Source organism: Saccopteryx bilineata, chromosome 4 (genome assembly GCF_036850765.1).
Source record: "Saccopteryx bilineata isolate mSacBil1 chromosome 4, mSacBil1_pri_phased_curated, whole genome shotgun sequence".
Classification (NCBI taxonomy): domain Eukaryota; kingdom Metazoa; phylum Chordata; class Mammalia; order Chiroptera; family Emballonuridae; genus Saccopteryx; species Saccopteryx bilineata.
The window spans coordinates 93,822,705-93,844,291 of NC_089493.1; the positions used below are offsets into that span (position 1 = coordinate 93,822,705).

The window sequence follows — 21,587 nt, forward strand, 5'->3', positions numbered from 1 at the left end:
ATGGAGCCTTGGCTGCGGGAGGGGAAGAGAGAGACAGAGAGGAAAGCGCGGCGGAGGGGTGGAGAAGCAAATGGGCGCTTCTCCTGTGTGCCCTGGCCGGGAATCGAACCCAGGTCCTCCGCACGCTAGGCCGACGCTCTACCGCAGAGCCACCGGCCAGGGCTGTTTTTTCTTTTTTTAATCATCATTACCTAATATTATTTCTTTCTTTCTTTCTTTCTCTTTCTTTCTTTCTTTCTTTCTTTCTTTCTTTCTTTCTTTCTTTCTTTCTTTCTTTCTTTCTTTCTTGTCTCTCTTATTAGCATGTAAGCTCCAGATTATTGGATTTTTTATTTTATTTTATTTTTTTAGGTGGGGTAATGATATTTGGCTATGGTTAGAGAATACTTATCTTTTTTTTTTTTTTTTACAGAGACAGAGAGAGAGAGTCAGAGAGAGGGATAGACAGGAACGGAGAGAGATGAGAAGCATCAATTATTAATTTTTCGTTGTGACATCTTAGTTGTTCATTGATTGCTTTCTCATATGTGCCTTGACTGTGGGCCTTCAGCAGACCAAGTAACCCCTTGCTCGAGCCAGCGACCCTGGGTCCAAGCTGGTGAGCTTTTTTTGCTCAAACCAGAGGAGCCCACACTCAAGCTGGCGTCCTCGGGGTCTCGAACCTGGGTCTTCCACATCCCAGTTTGACGCTCCATCCACTGCGCCACCACCTGATCAGGCCGAGAATACTTATCTTTTAGAGATATTTGCCAATGTATTTATGAAATAAATAATATATCTTGGATTTGCTTTAAAATAATATAGGAAGAGGGATGAAAAGTAGATTATTAATGAAAGAATGCCAACTATGAGTCGATAATGTTTAAATTAGATAAAAGTCCTTTACACTAACTTCTCTAGTTTTGTATATGTTTATTTTTTTTCCTTTTTAAAAATAATTATTTTAGAGAGGAGAAAGAGTGAGAGTGAGAGAGAGATAGAGATAGAGAGAGAGAAGGGGGGAGGAGCAGGAAACATCAACTCCCATATGTGCCTTGACCAGATAAGTGCAGGGTTTCGAACCAGCAACCTCAGAATTCCAGGTTGACGCTTTATCCACTGCACCAACACAGGTTAGGCTCTAGTTTTGTATATGTTTAAATTTTTCCAAACAAACATGCAAACAAAACCTTGGTTTGCTTTTCACTATTATCTCACTAATGCCTAGAGCAGGGCTTGGCATATAGAAGAAATTTTAAAAATACTTACTTATTCAATAGTTATTGGTTATTGAGTATTGAATTAGGAGAGTAAAGGCATATATGTTCAAGATAAATCTTTTAAAATTTATTGATTGATTGATTTTAGATAGAGAAAGACAGACAGACAGAAACAGTTATCCATTTCTGCATGTGCCCTGACCAGGGATTGAACCTGCAACCTTCACATATTTGGACAATGCTATTGAGCTATCCGGCTAGGGCACAAAATAAATTTTAATTATTTACTGCCAACTGTTGAAAATCCAAACTCTAAGTTCCAAAGGAGGATTTTATAAAGAGTACTTGCTTCCAGGCCTTGTGTCTAAGAATGTCCTAATTGGGGGAATGCCAAAAACTAGAGTGACTAATTGATTAAAACTATGCCTTTAATTATTTTCCTTAAGACCAAGTTTTAAAAACTATATCTTTATTTCTTCTTACTCCTTTCTCCTCAAATCATAATTAACTGTGATTTCCTGTATTAGAAATGCATAGCTAAGTTGGAAAGGAAATAAAAGAGTCTAGTTAGGTGAAAATGTGTGGACTTAATTACTGAAATTTTTTGCCAGGCTATAGTGTGGATTTTTGCCAGGCTATACTGATGTAAAGTATAAAACCCATAGTAAGAGAATGTAGCTTTTCAGGAAATTTCCAATACTACACAGTTTATTAGATTAATAGAGAAAGAAAATCTAAAAGAAACTGGATTATATATAACTGGGTATGCTTAGTTAATTTCATTAACATATGCAGCCAATATTGATTAATTGTTTACTGTGCTAGATATTGGGAATATAGTAGTGAACAAAGCCCATCTATCTTCAAGGACTTAAAGGCCTCAAGAGCTTTTTTTCCCGAATTTAGAAGCAGGGTGGCAGTCAGACTCCTGCATGCGCCCGATCAGAATCCACCTGGCATGCCCACTGGGGGGCGACGTTCTGCCCATCTGGGGCATTGCTCCTTTGCAGCCAGAGCCATTCTAACGCCTGAGGCGGAGGCCATGGAGCTGTCCTCAGTGCCAGGGCCAACTTTGCTCCAATGGGGGGGGGGGAGATAGAAAGAAAGGAGATGGGGAAGAGTGGAGAAGCACATGGGCGCTTCTCCTGTGTGTCCTGGCCTGGAATCAAACCTGAGACTTCTACATGCCAGGCTGAGGCTCTACCACTGAGCCAAACGGCCAGGGCCAAGGCCTCAAGAGCTTTGATGATTAATTTTATCAACTTGACTGACCACAGGTGCCCAAATTAAACATCATTTCTGGGTGTGTCTGTGAGGTTGTTTCCAGATTAGTTAGCATTTGATGTGGCAGACTCAGCGAAGTCAATTGCTTTCCCCAATGTAAGTGGGCATCATCCAATCTGTTGAGGATCTGAATGGGACAAAAGGCAGCGAAAGAAGGAATAAGCCCCCCCCCTTTTTTGCTTCCTGTGTTCCTGCTTGAGTTGGGACATCTCATCTCCTCTTCTTTAACCCTCAGATGGGACTTAAACTATTGGTTCCCCTGGTTCTCAAGCCTTTACACACAGACTGAATTATATCACAAGCTTGTATGAGTCTTTAGCTTGAAGATGGCAGATTGCTGGACTTCTCAGACTCCATAATTACATGAGCCAATTTGTCATAATAAGTCTCTCTTTCTCTCTCTCTCTCTGTCTCTCTCTTTCTCTCTCTCCTCCTAAAGTCCAGGCTCAGCTTAGTTACCTGGCTGCTCAACAAATGATCCCTGGACATTTGAGGAAAGCTCCACATGAAAGCCATAGACAATAACAAACATAGATGATGCAAGGAGCAGAAGGAAACTTCTAAAACATTACAATTCATGTACTTAGAAAGGGTGCTTAGAATGAGAAAAATACATACTCCAGCTTTAAGTCCTGGTATTAGCCCCATTAGATTATACCAGTCATTGGGTTTTAAACCAAACTTCCCTCAGTTTCCCAGACAAAGCTGTTCTTTTTCCTGTGTTCCCCAATCCTAGCCATGGCCATAACATAATGTTCTCATACCATCATGCTTTTAGCCATCCAGGAGACTTTCAACTTTTCTCCTCCCTCTCCCTTTGTAGCCTCAATCCAGTTGGTCACCAAGGCCTGTGAGTTCTGCTTCCGAAAATTGTTTCACAACTGTCTTTTTCTTCTTATTCCATATCTTCTTATTCTAGCACTATGCACATCTCTCCTATTGTGACAGCCTACCAACCAATCTCCTGTCTGTATGTGACCTTCCATCCCTTCATTCTGTCCCCAGAATTGTTTTATAAAATAGGGGGTTGATCATATTTCTTTCTTGGCTTGGGGGCAGAAACAGTCTCGGTTTCTTCATTTGAGATGGAAGTGAAGACTGGCATTTGGGAGCCATGTTGTAAGGAAAGCCTGCAAATCAAACTGAAGGGAAGTTGCAAGGCTAGAAGAAGCTCTAGGAACTGACCCAAATGGAATAATTTCAGCAACAAAACAAATAATATACTATTAGGTTATAACCAGAAGAATAAAATAAATATACATGCATCCATACTGATATAAAGAGATGATTGAATAATAAACTTAATGATGGAATAGAAAAAAAAATTTTTTTAAAGGAAAGTTTATTGGTTTTTTTTTTTTGGTTTTGTTTTTTAAGGCAGAAAGAGAGACAAAGAGAGAGAGAAGGGGGAAGGACCTGGAAGCATCAACTCCCATATGTGCCTTGACCAGGCAAGCCCAGGGATTCGAACCAGCAACCTCAGCATTTCCAGGTCAACGCTTTATCCACTGCGCCACCACACGTCAGGCAGAAAAAATTTTTTTAACGGAATAATAATGTATGTATATATCTTCCTTATTCTCCCCTACTTTGAGAGTGGGCTGGCTTTGTAGTTTTACTTCCAAAGAATATAGAAAGGGAAAAATAATTAACTTTATAGTGGACAAAGATAGCAAGTACTGCCTGACCTGTGGTGTCGCAGTGGATAAAGTGTCGACCTGGGAACGCTGAGGTCGCCAGTTCAATGGGCTTGCCTGGTCAAGGCACATATGAGAGTTGATGCTTCCTGCTCCTCTCCCTTCTCTCTCTCTCTCTCTCTCTCTCTCGTGTGTGTGTGTGTGTGTGTGTGTGTGTGTCTTGCTCTAAAAAAAAACTGAATAAAGTTTAAAAAAATAAAAAATATATTTAAAAAAAAGATAGCAAATATTACCTTAACGAAGTGAATAAAATTAAATCAGCAGGTTGTCATGTGGATATCATGAACGTCCTGATGGGATATGATGAAAAGGGCACTTTACCTCTGTGGGATTCTTTTTTAAATTGTGGTATCAAATTGTTGTGCAACCATCACCTCTAGTTCCACTGTTTTTTATCACCTCAAACAGAAACTCTATACCCATTAAATAATAACTCTCCATTCTCTTCTTCACCCAGCCTTTGCTAACTTCTTAATTTTTCTTTCTTTTTTTTTTTTTTTGTATTTTTCTGAAGCTGGAAACGGGGAGAGACAGTCAGACAGACTCCTACATGCGCCCCACCGGGATCCACCCCGCACGCCCACCAGGGGCAACGCTCTGCCCACCAGGGGGCGATGCACTGCCCCTCCAGGGCGTTGCTCTGCCAAGACCAGAGCCACTCTAGCGCCTGGGGCAGAGGCCAAGGAGCCATCCCCAGCGCCTGGGCCATCTTTGCTCCAATGGAGCCTCGGCTGCGGGAGGGGAAGAGAGAGACAGAGAGGAAGGAGGGGGGGTGGAGAAGCAAATGGGCGCTTCTCCTATGTGCCCTGGCCGGGAATCGAACCCAGGTCCTCCGCACGCCAGGCCGACGCTCTACCACTGAGCCAACCAGCCAGGGCCTTAATTTTTCTTTATTTATTGATTTTAGAGAGCAGAGCAAGAGAGAGAAAGGATGAGGCATGAATTTTCTTCTCATATGTATGTGCCTTGACTGGGCAAGCCCAGGATCTCGAACCAGCAACTTCAGCATTCCATGTTGATGCTTTATCCACTGCACCACCACAGGTCAGGCCCTGCTGACTTCTTTTTTTGAGGGGATGGGGGAGACTGCTATCTCTGTGAATTAGACTTTTCTAGATACTTCATAGAAGTCGAATCATACAATATTCGTTGTTTTGTGTCTGGCTTATTTCACTTAGCAAGCATCAGAACTTCATTCTTTTTTTTTTTTTTTGTATTTTTCCAAAGTGAGAAGCAGGGGGGAGGCAAACAGACAGACTCTCGCATGTGCCCGACTGGGATCCACCGGCATGCCCACCATGGGGCAATGCTCTGCCCATATGAGGCGTTGCTCCGCTGCAATCAAAGCCATTCTACTGCCTGAAGCAAATGAAGGTCATGGAGGCAGAAATTCATTCCTTTTTATGGCTGCATAATATTCCCTTATACATATATACCACAATGTTTATCCATTCATCTTGTTGGATATCCATTCAAATCCAAGTTGTTATCCATTCAAATCCAAGTTGATGGACACTTGGACTGTTGCCACCTTTCGGCTATTGTGAGTAGTGCTGCATCAATGTTGTGAACATTGGTGTACAAGTATCTGTTTGAGTCCCTTTTTTTGTTTTTTTTTTTAATAATCTTTTTAAGTAAGTTTATTTTATTTTATTTTTCTTTACAGGGACAGAGAGAGAGAGTCAGAGAGAAGGATAGATAGGGACAGACAGACAGGAACAAAGAGAGATGAGAGGTATCAATCATCAGTTTTTCGTTGCGACACCTTAGTTGTTCATTGATTGCTTTCTCATATGTGCCTTGACCGTGGGCCTTCATCAAACCGAGTAACCCCTTGCTTGAGCCAGCGACCTTGGGACTAAGCTGGTGAGCATTTTTTATTTTGCTCAAGCCAGATGAGCCTGCCCTCAAGCTGGCAACCTCAGGGTCTCGAACCTGGGTCCTCGGCATCCCAGTCCGACGCTCTATCCACTGCGCCACTGCCTGGTCAGGCTGAGTCCCTGTTTTTAATACTTCTGGATTTATACCTAGCAGTGGAATTTCTGGGTCTTATGGTAGGGTAGTTGTATGTTTAACTTTCTGAAGAACCACCAAACTGTTATACATGAAAGGCACCACTGTACATTCCCACCAGCAATATATAAGGGTTCCAATAACCTCACATCTTCCCCAACACTTTAGTTTTCCTTTTAAAAAATTATAGCCATCCTAATAGATGTAAAATAGTATCTCATTGTGGTTTGGATTTGTTCTCTAATGAGTAATCACATTGAGCATTTTTACATGGCCATCTGTATATATTCTCTGTAGAAATGTCTGTTCAAGTCTTTTGCCTATTTTTTAACTGAGTTGTTTGTCTTTTTCTTGTTGAGTTATAGTTCTTTATATTTTGAAAATTAAACTCATTACTTTTATGATTTTCAAATATTTTTGTGGGCTGACTCTGCTCTCTTTTTTTTCTTTTTATTGACTTTTTGTTCTCTTTTTTTATTTTTATTTTTACAGAGACAGAGAGAGAGTCAGAGAGAGGGATAGATAGGGACAGACAGACAGGAACAGAAAGAGATGAGAAGCATCAATCATTAGTTTTTCGTTGTGACACCTTAGTTGTTCATTGATTGCTTTCTCATATGTGCCTTGACCGTGAGGCTACAGCAAAGCAAGTAACCCTTTGCTCAAGCCAGCGACCTTGGGTCCAAGCTGGTGAGCTTTGCTCAGACCAGATGAGCCTGTGCTCAAGCTGATAACCTTGGGTCTCGACCCTGGGTCCTCCACATCCCAGTCTGACGTCTATCCACTGTGCCACCACCTGGTCAGGCATTGACTTTTTGTTCTCTTGATAGTGTCCTTTGATGCACAAAGCTTAAAATTTTCTTTTCCTCTTTTTTTTTAAGTGAGAGGAGGGGAGATAGTGAGACAGACTCCCTAGTGTGCCCTGACCAAGATCCACTCAGCAAATCCCATCTGGGGCTGATGCTGTAATCAGTCAAGCTATTTTTAGCACCTGAGGCTGACGCTGGAACCAGTCGAGCCACTGCCTGAGGGAGGGAAAGGGGGAGAGAAGTGGGAGAGGGAGAGAGAGAAGCAGATGGTCCCTTTTTTTGTGTGCCCTGACCAGAATCGAACTCAGGACGTCCATACACCAGGCCAACGCTCTATCCACTGAACCACCAACTAGGGCCAGAATGGGTTTTTCAATTTCTGCAAAATCACCACTGGAATTTTGATAGGGATTACATTAAATCTATAAATACTACTTTGAGTAGTATTGTCAACAATATTATAGTTTTCCATGTACAAGTGTTGAGCTCCTTTGTTAAATTTATTCCTAAGTATTTTATTCTTTTTGATGCTATTATAAATGGAATTGTTTTCTTATGAATAATTGTTTTCTTAAAATTTTTAAAAAGTTTTATTTATGGCCTGACCAAGCAGTGGCACAGTGGATAGAGCATGAGACTGGGATGCAGAGGACCCAGGTTCAAAACCCCAAAGTCACTGGCTTGAACGTGGGCTCATCTGGCTTGAGCATGGGGTCTCTGGCTTGAGCGTGGGATCATAGACTGGCTTGAACCCTAAGGTTGCTGGCTTGAAGCCTAAGGTCGCTGGCTTAAGCAAGGGGTCACTTGCTCTGCTATAGCCCCTGGTCAAGGCACTTATGAGAAAGCAGTCAATGAACAACTAAAGTGTTGCAGTGAAGAATTGATGCTTCTCATCTCTCTCCCTTCTTGTCTGTCCTTATCTGTCATTCTCTATGACTCTCTCTCTGTCTCTGTAAAAAAAAAAAAAAAATTATTTATGATTTGAGAGAGAGAGAGAAAAGCATCTATCTGTTTCTGTATGTGCCCTAATCAGGGATTGAACTTGCAACCATTCCATGTTCATTATTGGGACAATGCTCTAACCAACCGAGATATCCAGTCAGGGCTGGACAAATGATGTTTTGAGAAAGGTAATTTAGTTTTAAAAATACCATCTTTTCAACGAATGATGAAAGAACAATTGAGTATCCGTATGCAGAAAACAAAAACAAAACCATAAACATACATACATGAAAGAACTTCATACGTTACATCACATAGAAAAATTAACTCGCCTGACTGGGCGGTGGTGCAGTGGATAGAGCATCAAACTGGGATGCAGAGGACCCAGGTTCAAGACCCCGAGGTCGCCAGCTTGAGCGCGGGCTCATCTGGTTTGAGCAAAGCTCACCAGCTTGGATCCAAGGTTGCTGGCTGAGCAAGGGGTTACTCGGTCTGCCCCAGGTCAAGGCACATATGAGAAAGCAATCAATGAACAACTAAGGTGTCGCAACAAAAAACTAATGATTGATGCTTCTCATCTCTCTCTGTTCCTGCCTGTCTGTCCCTCTCTCTGACTCTCTCTCTGTCTCTGTGAAAGAAAGAAAGAAAGAAAGAAAGAAAGAAAGAAAGAAAGAAAAGAATTAAAAAAAAGAAAAATTAACTCAAAGTGGATTAAATTCCTACATATAAATTCAAAACTATAACTCTAGGTTTCTAGAATTTCTAGAAGAAAATAAGGGAAAATATCTGAGTCACCCAGTCAGGGCCCTACTTCTTGAAATTTGAAAATTTATTACAGAATCAAAGAAAAATGTTCACAGTTATCTGAACAAGCTATTAAACTACTACCACCTTTTCTAACTACATATTTTGGTGAGTCCAGATCTTCACACACTTCAACCAAAACAGCATACTGCAACAGAGTCAACACAGAAGTAGATGTGGGAATCCAGCTGATTTCTATCAAGTCAGATAGTCAGAGATTATAAAACTCTAAGCAATGCCACTCCTCTTGCTAAATTGATTTGATTTTGGAAAATACAGTTATTTTTCATAAGTTATGTTAATATTTAATGGGGTTATTTCTGTTTTCAAATGAATTAATACATAAATATATTCACTTTTTTTCAAGTGTAAAAAAAATATTTACTGATTTTAGAGAGGAGGAGGGAGAGAGCGAGACAGAACCATCAATCTGTTACTCTATGGGCCCTGATCAGGGATTGAACCCACAACCTCTGTGCTTCTGGAAGAAGCTCTAACTAACTGAGCTATTGTATTGGAACAGGGCTAAATATTTTTAATTTCTTAGTTTTAATTGCTAATATGGTAAATATTGACAGATATAGTCAACAAAACTCTTTGGGGAGGTCTTCAATAATTATTAAAATGTAAAGGAGTTCCGACATGTGATGGCACAGTGGATAAAGCCTTGACCTGGAATGCTGAGGTCCCTGGTTTGAAAATGTAAAGGAGTTCCAAGACCAAAAAGTTTGAGAACCACTATTTAGTGGTTTTCTCAGGAAAAAGCTCATATTCACATTTTGTAAGTGGCATTTATACCTGAATACAGTATATGAGGATATAAAATTCTTGGGCTATATTTTCTTTTTGAAATCTTAAAAAAGAAAAAAAATCTTGAAAATGCTGTTTTATTGTTTCTAGCATTAAATGCTGCTGAGAGAAGTCTGATGCCAATCTAATTTTCTTTTTCTTTTCCACCTTGTAAGTGACTAGTACCTTTTGCCTGGATGCTCAAGGAGGTTTTTTTGTTTTTGACTATCCTGGTTGTTTTCTCCCATACATAATATGCCTTTTCAATATGTAGACTTACGACTAATTTTATTTCAGGAAAAATTTCTCAAAATTTTGTTTTAAGCATTTGTTCTGATACATCGCTCTGGTATTCCTTGGAGGAATAAATATGTATGTATGTGTGTTTGTAAAATCTCTTGGTTGTTTTCCATATCTATCACTTTCTCTGAAAACTCTTATCTTTTTTTTTCTTTCAGCCCTTAATTGTGTTTTTTCCTCATTTTTTTACTTCTGAAACGTTTGTTTTTTTCCTGAGATTTCTTAGTTCTCATTTAATACCTGACTGTTCTCTCTCACTTTTTAAAATTTATTCATTTTAGAGAGGAGAGAGAGAGAAAGAGAGAGGAGGGGGAGGAACAGAAACCATCAACTCCCATATGTGCCTTGACCAAGCAAGCCCAGAGTTTCCACCTCAGGACCTCAGTGATCCAGGTTGATGCTTTATTCACTGTGCTACCACAGGTCAGGCCCAACTGTTCTCTATCTATATCTGGGGTCCCCAAACTACAGCCCGCGGGCTGCATGCGGCCCCTGAGGCTATTTATCTGGCCCCTGCCACACTTCCGGAAGGGGCACCTCTTTCATTGGTGGTCAGTGAGAGGAGCACAGGATAAGGAGTCATCCTACTTCCGGTGACACGGGACGCACGCGTCATGGCTCTGGAAGCACGTCATATCAGTTGTTACGGCTAGCAGTGACAAATATGGAACCGGACATTGACCATCTCATTAGCCAAAAGCAGGCCCATAGTTCCCATTGAAATACTGGTCAGTTTGTTGATTTAAATTTACTTGTTCTTTATTTTAAATATTGTATTTGTTCCCGTTTTGTTTTTTTACTTTAAAATAAGATATGTGCAGTGTGCATAGGGATTTGTTCATAGTTTTTTTTTATAGTCCGGCCCTCCAACGATAGGAGGGACAGTAAACTGGCCCCCTGTGTAAAAAGTTTGGGGACCCCTGATCTATATCATTTTTTAGCTTTTATAATTTTGATTTATGCTGTTCTTTCAAAGTATCTATTATTTTCTTTATTTCATTAAAAAATAAGGCCCTGGCTATTTGGCTCAGTGGTAGAGCGTCGGCCTGGCGTGCAAGGGGTCCCGGGTTCGATTCCCGGCCAGGGCACACAGGAGAAGCGCCCATCTGCTTCTCCACCCTTACCCCTCTCCTTCCTCTCTGTCTCTCTCTTCCCCTCCTGCAGCGAGGCTCCATTGGAGCAAGGATGGCCCCGGGCGCTGGGGATGGCTCCTTGGCCTCTGCCCCAGGCCCTGGAGTGGCTCTGGTCGCGACAGATAGATGCCCCAAAGGGGCAGAGCATCGCCCCCTGGTGGGCGTGCCGGGTGGATCCCGGTCGGGCGCATGCGGGAGTCTGTCTGACTGTCTCTCCCCGTTTCCAGCTTCAGAAAAATATAAAAAATATTATGCCTGACCAGGCAGTGGTGCAATGGATAGAGCGTTGGACTGGGATGCCAAGGACCCAGGTTCGAGACCCCAAGGTCACCAGCTTGAGTGTGGGCTCATCTGGTTTGAGCAAAAGCTCACCAGCTTGGACCCAAGGTCGCTGCCTCGAGCAAGGGGTTACTCAGTCTGCTGTAGCCACGCGGTCAAGGCACATATGAGAAAGCAATCAATGAACAACTAAGGTGTCGCAATGAAAAACTAATGATTGATGCTTCTCATCTCTCTCCGTTCCTGTCTGTCCCTGTCTATCCCTCTCTCTCTCTCTCTGTCCCTGTAAAAAAAAGAAAAAAAAAAAAAAAAGAAAAGAATCTTTAAAAAATATATATTAGGTTGAATGTTTCATCTGCTTTGTGACCACTTTCTAGTGTGTTACTGTCCTGGAACATCATGAGGTTTACTATACATTCATCTTGTTCTCTCAGTAACAAGTATGCAATTAGGTTATATTCCTTATTTGTTCCTAATCTTTTTTTTTTCTATTTTTTTTATTTATTCATTTTAGAGAGGAGAGAGAGAGGGAAATAGAGAGAGAAAGATAGAGAGAGAGAGAGAGAGGAGAGACAGAGAGAGAGAAGAGGGGAGGAGCTGGAAGCATCAACTCCCATATGTGCCTTGACCAGGCAAGCCCAGGGTTTTGAACCGGCGACCTCAGCATTTCCAGGTCGACGCTTTATCCACTGTGCCACACCACAGGTCAGGCCCTAATCTTTTTTTTTTTTTTTTTTTTTTTTGTATTTTTCTGAAGCTGGAAATGGGGAGAGACAGTCAGACAGACTCCCGCATGCACCCGACCAGGATCCACCCGGCACGCCCACTAGGGGCGACGCTCTGCCCACCAGAGGGCGATGCTCTGCCCCTCCGGGGCGTAGCTCTGCCTCGACCAGAGCCACTCTAGCGCCTGGGGCAGAGGCCAAGGAGCCGAGGCCATCCCTGCTCCAATGGAGCCTCGCTGCGGGAGGGGAAGAGAGAGACAGAGAGGAAGGAGAGGGGTGGGGGTGGAGAAGCAAATGGGCGCTTCTCCTATGTTCCCTGGCCGGGAATCGAACCCGGGTCCCCCGCACGCCAGGCTAACGCTCTACTGCTGAGCCAACCGGCCAGGGCCCAGGCCCTAATCTTTTTAAAAAAGATTTTATTGATTTTGAGAGAGAGAGAGACAGACAGACAGACAGAGAAAGGCAGTAGGGGAGGAGAAGGAAGCATCATCTCATAGTTGTTGCTTCTCTGTGTGTGTGTGTCGATCAAGCAAACCCGAGGAAATTCGTGACCTCAGCGTTTGAGGTCGACAGTTGACCCGCTGAGCCACCACAGACAGGTCAGGCTTGTTAATAGTCTTAAATGAGGAGTCTCCCGGGACAGGGAAGAGGCAGCCCTGCCTAGCGGACCACCGGGAGCCCCGCCCTCGTTCTCACTACGCCCCCGCCGCCCCGCCCCACAGTAAGCACCCTGCGCTTAGCCCCGCCCACATCTCGCGCACGCCGTCGCGGGCCACGCCCAGCCTCTTGCCCTTTCCTGGTGCGTGGTGCAGCGCCAGGGAGTTTTCCCGCCATTTGCAAGCCTTCGTGAGGAGAACTAAATGATTTCGGTGAGATCCGCCGTCTTTTGGGACGACTTCTGGGAAGGTAACTGTAAAAGAAATACTGGTAAATTTAAGACCCTGCCAGATCTCTATCACCCCTGGAAACTAGGCAAGTCTTGCCCTCACAAACCCTGTTTTCCTGCCCTTTATCTGGCCAACTCATTTGACTTAAATTGTTTTTGCTGCCTCTAAACACTCCAAGGCATATGTAGTGAGGCCTTTTCGGTAGTTCTGTAGACTCACTTCCTAGTGGAAGTTAGTGTCTAGTGAGCAACAAATTGAAACCTGAAGCTCATGGCTTTGTGTAGTTACCTTTGTATTGATTCAATGAGTTTTTATTGAGAATCTTACCTTAAATGACAAAAATTTAAAGTGTGGTGCAAACCAGTCATCATTCAATAAACTTCTTCATAAACTATTTTAAAACTTGTTTTCAAATAAAAGACTTCTGTGAGGAAAAAATTACCTTCTTATTTGGTTATTTTTCCCAATTTAATTTCAAAGGAAGTCAAACTAGTACATATTTTATATATATATAAATATATATATTTATATATAGTACATATTTTATATATATATATACACACACACACAATTTTTTTTTTTACAGAGACAGAGAGAGAGGGACAGACAGACAGGAACGGAGAGAGATGAGAAGCATCAAACATTAGTTTTTCGTTGCACACCTTAGTTGTTCATTGATTGCTTTTTCATATGTGCCTTGACTGTGGGCCTCAGCAGACCGAGTAACCCCTTGCCCGAGCCAGCGACCTTGGGTCCAAGCTGGTGAGCTTTTGCTCAAACCAGATGAGCCCGCGCTCAAGCTGGCAACCTTGGGGGTCTCGAACCTGGGTCCTCCGCATCCCAGTCCAACACTCTTTCCACTGCGCCACCGCCTGGTCAGGTGCTATATATATATTTTTTGTTTGTTTGTTTGTTTGTTTTAAATAAACATCATCTCCTCTAATCCTCATGATGGTCCTGTGAGCTCAGACCTACTAATGACCCCAATTTATAGATGAGGAATCTGAGGCTCAGGCTGCACAGCTTGAGATCGCAGTGGCAGGACAATGATTCAACCCCAGATTTGCTAAAAAATATTCAAGCCAGCGACCTTGGGCTCAAGCCAGCAACCATGGGGTCATGTCTATGATCCCGTGCTCAATCTGGTGAGTCCGTGCTCAACCCTGTGACCTCGAGGTTTTGAGCCTGGGTCCTCTGCTTCCCAGTCTGATGCTCTATCCACTGTGCCACTATGTAAAAAGTTTAGGGGCCCCTGCCCTAACCAGTCAAGCTACTGGCTATGGGAGAAGAAGAGGGAGAGAACAAGGAGAGGGAAAGAGAGAGAAGCAGATGGTTGTTTCTCTTGTGTGCCTGACCTGGAATGAAACTATGGACATCCATACTCTGGGCCCACGCTCTATCCACTTAGCCACTGTCCAGGGCCATCAGGCACATCTTTTAAAAAATGATGGGATTGGAAAAAATGTTAAATGATTTCAGAGCCCCTTCCAGATTTATGATTCTGAGTTTGTGTAGTATGAAGGAAGAAGTACAAGCCAAAAATAAAAGATTCACGAACCATGTTTCCCTTAGTTAAAATGTGTCCCAGGTGGCCAATATGTGATCTATATTTGGTCCACCCTTCCTGGTCCTGTCTCAAATATCACAGGAAATTATTAGGAAAGAAACAAATGGTTCTTTTGTTTTATTAAAATATTAATAATGGGCCTGATCAGGCAGTGGTGCAATGGATAGAGCGTCAGACTGGGATGCGGAAAACCCAGGTTCAAAACCCCGAGGTCACCAGCTTGAGTGCGGGCTCATCTGGTTTGAGCAAGGCTCACCAGCTTGGGCCCAAGGTTGCTGGCTTGAGCAAGGGGTCCCTCAGTCTGCTGTAGCCCCCCACTCAAGGCACATATGGGAAAGCGATCAATGAACAACTGGGGTGCTGCAATGAAGAGCTGATGCTTCTCATCTCTCTCCCTTCCTGTCTATCTGGCCCTATCTGTTCCTCTCTGTCCCTGTAAAAAAAAAATCAATTATGGCCCTGGCCAGATAGCTTCATTGGTTAGAGCATCATATGGAAGCACAGAAGTTGTGGGTTCCGTCCCGGTCAGGGCACATACAGGAACAAATATTCCTGCCTCTTCCTGCTCTCTCTCTTCCCTTCTCTAAAATCAATAAAATAAACATTTAAACAAATTAATTATGAATTAATCCAGAAAACTTGGGAAATAAAAAATATATAAAGGTAACACACAGACATACACACACTCATAATCACACCATTCAAAAAAAAATTTTGTTCTGTTTTCTAAATACTAATATTTTTTTAAAAAGGTGAAACATAGTCTGCAGTCTGCTTTTTTTACTTCAGAGCTATATGTAACTTCCATACAACCAGTTGGAATACCCACAGTAATATGCCCACATACCAATAAGATAGGACATAAGCAAACATTGTTAAATTATAGCTTTTGGAAAAGCGATAATTCTATTATGTCAGAGGTTATTCTAATCCTCTCTCACTTTTTTTTTATCTGCTCCAGAATGGATTGGTTTCACTGCAACCGGTGTTTCCGAAAAGATGGGGCCCACTTTTTTGTCACCAACTGTGGCCATATTTTCTGTAAGAAGTGTGTGACTCCGGGTGAGTAACTTAACTGTTACAGATTCGGGCAAAAATGTTTTAACCTGGAAATAATGATTAGCCATTTCTTTGTAACTTGGGATAAAAATCGCTTAGTAGGCCAAAGGTGGTGCAGTTACAGTGGGAAACTGTTGATTGTGGAAATTTGAGGAATCTATAAATTAAGAATGATTTAGCAAATGGAATACCCATTACTTGACCACCAAAAGACTTCAAAAGTGTTTTAAAGCCTGTGCAAATGAGAAAGCCACAAGATTATCAGACTAATTAGAGAAAAGATAAAAAACAACAAGAAGGAATAGGGGACAGTTTAGTTGATAACAAGAGCCATTTCTAATTGGAAGTGGTCTAGATTGTGGAATCAATTTGATTAGAAATGATGATAATGGTGATGGTGGTAGTGGTGATACTTTTGCTATTTAAAAAGTATTTTTAGCCTGACCAGGCTGTGGTGCAGTGGATAGAGCAACGGACTGGGATGCAGAGGACCCAGGTTCGAGACCCTGAGGTCACTGGCTTGAGTGTGGGATCATAGACATGACTCCATGGTCAGTGTCTTGAGCCCAAAGGTTGCTGGCTTGAAGCCCAAGTTCACTGGCTGAGCAAAGGGTCACTCGCTCCGCTGTAGCCCTCTGGTCAAGGCACATGAAAAAGCAATCAATGAACAACTAAGATGCTGCAACAAGGAATTGATGCTTTTCATTTCGCTCCTTTTCTGCCTCTCTGTCCTTATTTGTCCCTTTTTCTTACTCTTTCTCTGTCTTGGTCAAAAAGAAAAAAAGTATTTTCATGCCCTGGCTGGTTTGCGCAGTGGATAGAGCCTTGGTCCAGCATGTGAATGCCCCAGGTTCAATCCCCGGTCAGGGCACACATGAGAAGCAACCATCTCTCCCCTGCTCTTTCTCTCTTCCCCTCTTGCAGCCAGTGCTCTGGTCTGAACATTGGCCCAAGATGGGGGTTCCTGGGTGGATCCAGGTCAGAGAGCATGTGGGAGTCTGTCTATCTCCCTTCCTCACACTTAAATAAATAAATAAATAAATAAAAAGCCTTTTCACATGTACCAATTTTATATATTCTCACCACAATCCCAGGAAGTAATTGGGTTTTTTTGTTTGTTTTTGTGTTCTTTTGGTTTTTTTTTACAGGGACAGAGAGAGAGTCAGAGAGAGGGATAGATAGGGACAGATAGACAGGAACGGAGAGAGATGAGAAGCATCAATCATCAGTTTTTCGCCTGACCAGGCGGTGGCTCAGTGGATAGAGCATCAGACTGGGATGCGGAAGACCCAGGTTCGAGACCCCGAGGTTGCCAGTTTGAGCACGGGCTCATCTGGCTTGAGCAAAACGCTCGCCAGCTTGGATGCAAGGTCGCTGGCTCGAGCAAGGGGTTATTCGGTCTGCTGAAGGCCCACGGTCAAGGCACATATGAGAGAGCAATCAATGAACAACTAAGGTGTCGCAATGTGCAACGAAAAACTAATGATTGATGCTTCTCATCTCTCTGTTCCTGTCTCTCTGTCCCTGTCTATCCCTCTCTCTGTCTCTGTAAAAAAATAAAATAAAATAAAAAAATAATCAGTTTTTCGTTTCGACACCTTAGTTCAGGGGTCCCCAAACTTTTTACACAGGGGGCCAGTTCACTATCCCCCAGACTGTTGGAGGGCCGGACTATAAAAAAAACTATGAACAAATCCCTATGCACACTGCACATATCTTATTTTAAAGTAAAAAAAACAAAATGGGAACAAATACAATATTTAAAATAAAGAACAAGTAAATTTAAATCAACAAACTGACCAGTATTTCAATGGGAACTATGCTCCTCTCACTGACCACCAATGAAAGAGGTACCCCTTCCAGAAGTGCGGTGGGGGCTGGATAAATGGCCTCAGGGGGCTGCATGCGGCCTGTAGTTTGGGTACCCCACCTTAGTTGTTCATTGATTGCTTTCTCATATGTGCCTTGACTGTGGGCCTTCAGCAGACTGAGTAACCCCTTGCTGGAGCCAGCGACCCTGGGTCCAAGCTGGTGAGCTTTTGCTCAAACCAGATAAGCCCGCGCTCAAGCTGGTGACCTCGGGGTCTCGAACCTGGGTCTTCTGCATCCCAGTCCGACACTCTATCCACTGCGCCACCGCCTGGTCAGGCGGAAGTAATTGTTAATAGACCCACTTTACAAATGAGGAACTGGTTCAGGTAGGATAAGTTATTTGACCAAGTTCTTACAGATACTAAGTTTTAGAAATGAATCTCAAATTTAATGTGGTTTTTTAAATGCTAAATGCTTACAAGGTATGGAAGTAGCCCAGAAGAAGGACTCAGGATAGGGTACTTTGAACAGGAAAGATTTTATAAAAGAGTTGTTGCTTCAATAGAGTTTTGAATAATAAACTGGAGTTTGCCAAGTGGATAGGCAGGGAAAAGCATTCCAGTTTGAGAGAACATGTATAAAAGCATTCTACATCATAGAACCATAGTGCAAGAGACTACACATGGTTGAGATTTGTAGACCATAAAAAATAAGGTGGGATTGGTGATACCTGAGGCTAGATGAATAGGCAGTGACTAGATACTGGACGGCTCTGTATTTCAGGCTAAAGAACCTGAACTTTATCCTGTGGGATGGAGAGCTGTGGAAATTTGTTTGTTTTGTGTTTTTCTTAAATAGAAGAATGATTTGCAATTGCTACCTCACTCTAACAATAATATGAAGGGAAGGCTTGGAAAAAACTTTAATCTCCAAGGAAAGAAGAGTCAGAATAGGTAGCCTCTGGAGAATCTTTTTTTCTCTATATATATATCAGTGATTTTTAGCCAGTGTTCCACAGCACACTGATGTGCCACAAGAATTTTTAAAACCTGAAATACCTGACTAGTCAGTGGCACTGACCTTTTTTCCCTTGGGTAGTCAAATTAAAAAAATGACAACAGTCAACACAATAGCCATCTGGTGTGAATGAATCAAAATTAAACCTATATATTATTTGTCAGATTGGCAAAAAGCATATTGTGCCACAGAATTTTAGTTTTTAATGTGCCATGAGATGAAAAAGGTTGAAAATCACTGCTCCATATGAATCTCATGACCCCTTTAAATCATCTGCTAATGTAACAAAGCTGTTGACTATGGTAATAGCAGATCACTTTGGAGCGGTTTGTCTCAGTGAAATATTTGCCATGTGATGTTTTCTACTGACATGGCATTTATCTTAATAACAGGCACCACTACTAAAATTTTAATTTACAAGAGAAGATTAGGAATTTTATTTTTCTCAACTTTCAGAATGAGTTAATTTGAGATTAAGAGTAGGAGAGCTTCAAAACAAGATTCAGGAATATTAGCAAAGTGAAAACAGGGCAGGATTGATTGAAGAATTTCTTACAGTATCTAATGTGTGCCTACTGTCGGGTAGGTGGGACAATAAAGAGTAACTATTATTGAGATCATTGAGTGCTCATGTACTCTTCCCAGTACTTTGGTCATTGTACTCCAGTACTACTTCTGGCATGTTAGGATATCCCTCACCCACATAAGAAAATTGGGAATTGATAAAGAGGAAGATGGGTTGAGGTACAGTGTGAAAGTCTTACTTGTCATCAACATACAAGTTTGGAAATACCGATTTAGAGAACAGAATTCAAGTTGATATCCTTTTATAGCAAATGGTATTCTAAATTTTTTTCTTCTCTTGCTAGCCTACTAGACTTTACTATGTACTTTAGGAAAAATCTTACTTTCTGTCCATGAAAACCCAACACTTTTTCCCCTCTCCATTCTAGAAAAATGTTCTGTTTGTGGAGCTGCCTGCAAGCATCTGGTTCTTTCTGATAATGTAAGTTTTTCTTCCGCTCCCATAAACCATTTTATCCCATTTCTGCCCTGTAGGAAGTATACAAAGAGTATAGTTGATGAATGACTAAGCACTGAGATTAGAAGGATGAATGGAAGGAAGGGAGGCAGGGAGGGAGGGAGGAAGGAAAGGAAGGAAGGAAGGAAAGAAGGAATGAAGGAAGGGAAGGAGGGAGGAAGGAAAGGAAGGGAGGGAGAGAGGGAGGAAAGGAAGAAAGTAAGGAAGGAAAGAAGGAAGGAAGGGAGGGAGGAAGGGAGGAAGGAAAGATGGAAGGAAGGAAGGAAGGAAGGAAGGAAGGAAGGAAGGAAGGAAAGATGGAAGGAAAGAAAGATGAAAGGAAGGAAGAAAAGGCAGGCAGGCAAACTGGCTGATAGCAATTATAAAACAAATAGGGTAAACAACAGGAGAATTATTTGTGGCTGCTGATACAAAAGCATGGGGCAGCGGTAATTAGGACATAGTACAGTCTATATCTCCTAGAGCAGTGGTGATTGTAGGACATAGTACAGTCCTATATCTCCTAGAGCAGTGGTGATTGCCCTCTCACTTAGCACAGTGAAATTTACCAGTGCTTTAGGAAGGGTGGTATGTCCTTTGCCATGTTTACCAGTATTTTATTTCATTCCATTGTGGATCTGTTCAGTGTTTGTATTACTCTCTTTATAGCTGAAACCTCAGGAGAAGATGTACTTCAAAAACCCTGTGGAGACAGCTTTGCAGCATTTTAGTCACATCTCTCAGGTATGAGTAACAAAAGTGAAAAAACCGATTCTTCAGGCAAATTCTAATTGAATCTTATTTCTTTATCAAAGTTTCTTTAGGCTGTGTTTGTACACAATGGAGAGAAATTGGCTGCTCTGTTTGCTTTCTTCACTTATTATATAAAGCTCAACAGTTAATATTTTACTGACTCAGAATCAGTGAAAGGTTATAAAACCACTATGTAACTGATATCTAGCCTTGTACTTCCTAGTTCTATTAAGTAATTTTTAAATTTTTATTTATTTATTTTTATGACAGAGACAGAGAGAAACAGAGAGGAGGAAAGATAGGGACAGACAGACAGGAAGGGAAAAAGATGAGAAGCATCAAAATTCTTTGTTGCAGAGCCTGACCTGTGGTGGCCCAGTGGATCAAGTGTCGACCTGGAACACTTAGGTCGCCGGTTCAAAACTCTGAGCTTGCCTGGTCAAGGCACATATGGGAGTTGATGCTTCCTGCTCCTCCCCTCTTCTCTCTCTCTCTCTCTCTTTCTTCTCTAAAATGAATAAATAAAAATAATTTAAAAAATTCTTTGTTGCAGCATCTTAGTTCATTGATTGCTTTCTTCTATGTGCCTTGACAGGGAGGCTACAGCAGAATAAGTGATCCCTTGCTCAAGCCAGTGACCTTGGGCTCAAGCCAGCAACCTTTGGGCCCAAGCCAGTGACCTTGGGGTCATGTCTATGATCCCTGTGCTCAAGCTGGTGAGCTTGCTCTCAAGGCGGAGACCTTGGGGTTTCAAACCTGGGTCCTCTGCATCCCGGTCTGATGCTCTATCCACTCTGCCACTGCCTGGCCAGGCTTAAGTAATTTTTATGAATAAAGAAGGAGCTCTGACTAGAGCATTGTCTGTTGGTTAGAGCATTGCCCCAAAGCACAGAGGTTGCCAGTTCAATCCCTGGTCAGGGCACATACAGGAACAGATCAATGTTCCTGTCTCTCTTTCTCTCCCTCTATCCTTCTCCTTCCCTTTCTCTAAAATCAATTTCAAAAAATTTAAAAAAATAAAAGAAAAACAATAAAGAAGATTGTAGAGAGCTTTATCATCGTTTTGTGCAGATTAGTTTTTTTTTGTTTGTTTTTTTTTAGCAAGAGAAAGAGGGAGAGGGACAAATGGACACAGATAGGGAAAGAGATGAGAAGCATGAACTCATGGTTGCAGCACCTTAGTTGTTCATTGATTGCTTTCTCATATGTGCCTTGACTGGGGGGCTCTGGCTAAGCCAGTGACCCTTTGCTCAAGCCAACGACTTTGGGCTCAAGCCCGCAACTTTTTTTTTTTAATATAAACAAATTATAGAAATCGCTTTCCATTTTAATTATCAAGGATATCAGAGGTGGTTTTTTGTTGTTTTTTTTTTTGTATTTTTCCGAAGCTGGAAACAGGGAGAGACAGTCAGACAGACTCCCGCATGCGCCCGACCGGGATCCACCCGGCACGCCCACCAGGGGGCGACGCTCTGCCCCTCCGGGGCGTCACTCTGT

At 42.2% G+C, this 21,587-nt stretch overlaps 1 protein-coding gene across 1 annotated transcript in view; it reads left to right on the top strand.

Moving 5' to 3' along the window:
- The first annotated feature begins 4,009 nt into the window (after window positions 1–4,009).
- RNF212B (ring finger protein 212B) overlaps window positions 4,010–21,587 on the top strand; it is a 48,425-nt gene continuing 30,847 nt past the window's right edge. Inside the window, exons 1-5 of the mRNA XM_066275459.1 lie at window positions 4,010–4,041; window positions 5,088–5,224; window positions 15,390–15,490; window positions 19,270–19,322; window positions 20,007–20,081. Coding sequence (XP_066131556.1) covers window positions 5,193–5,224; window positions 15,390–15,490; window positions 19,270–19,322; window positions 20,007–20,081 — 261 coding nt within the window. The 5' untranslated portion in view covers window positions 4,010–4,041; window positions 5,088–5,192. The remainder of the gene's footprint in view (window positions 4,042–5,087; window positions 5,225–15,389; window positions 15,491–19,269; window positions 19,323–20,006; window positions 20,082–21,587) is intronic.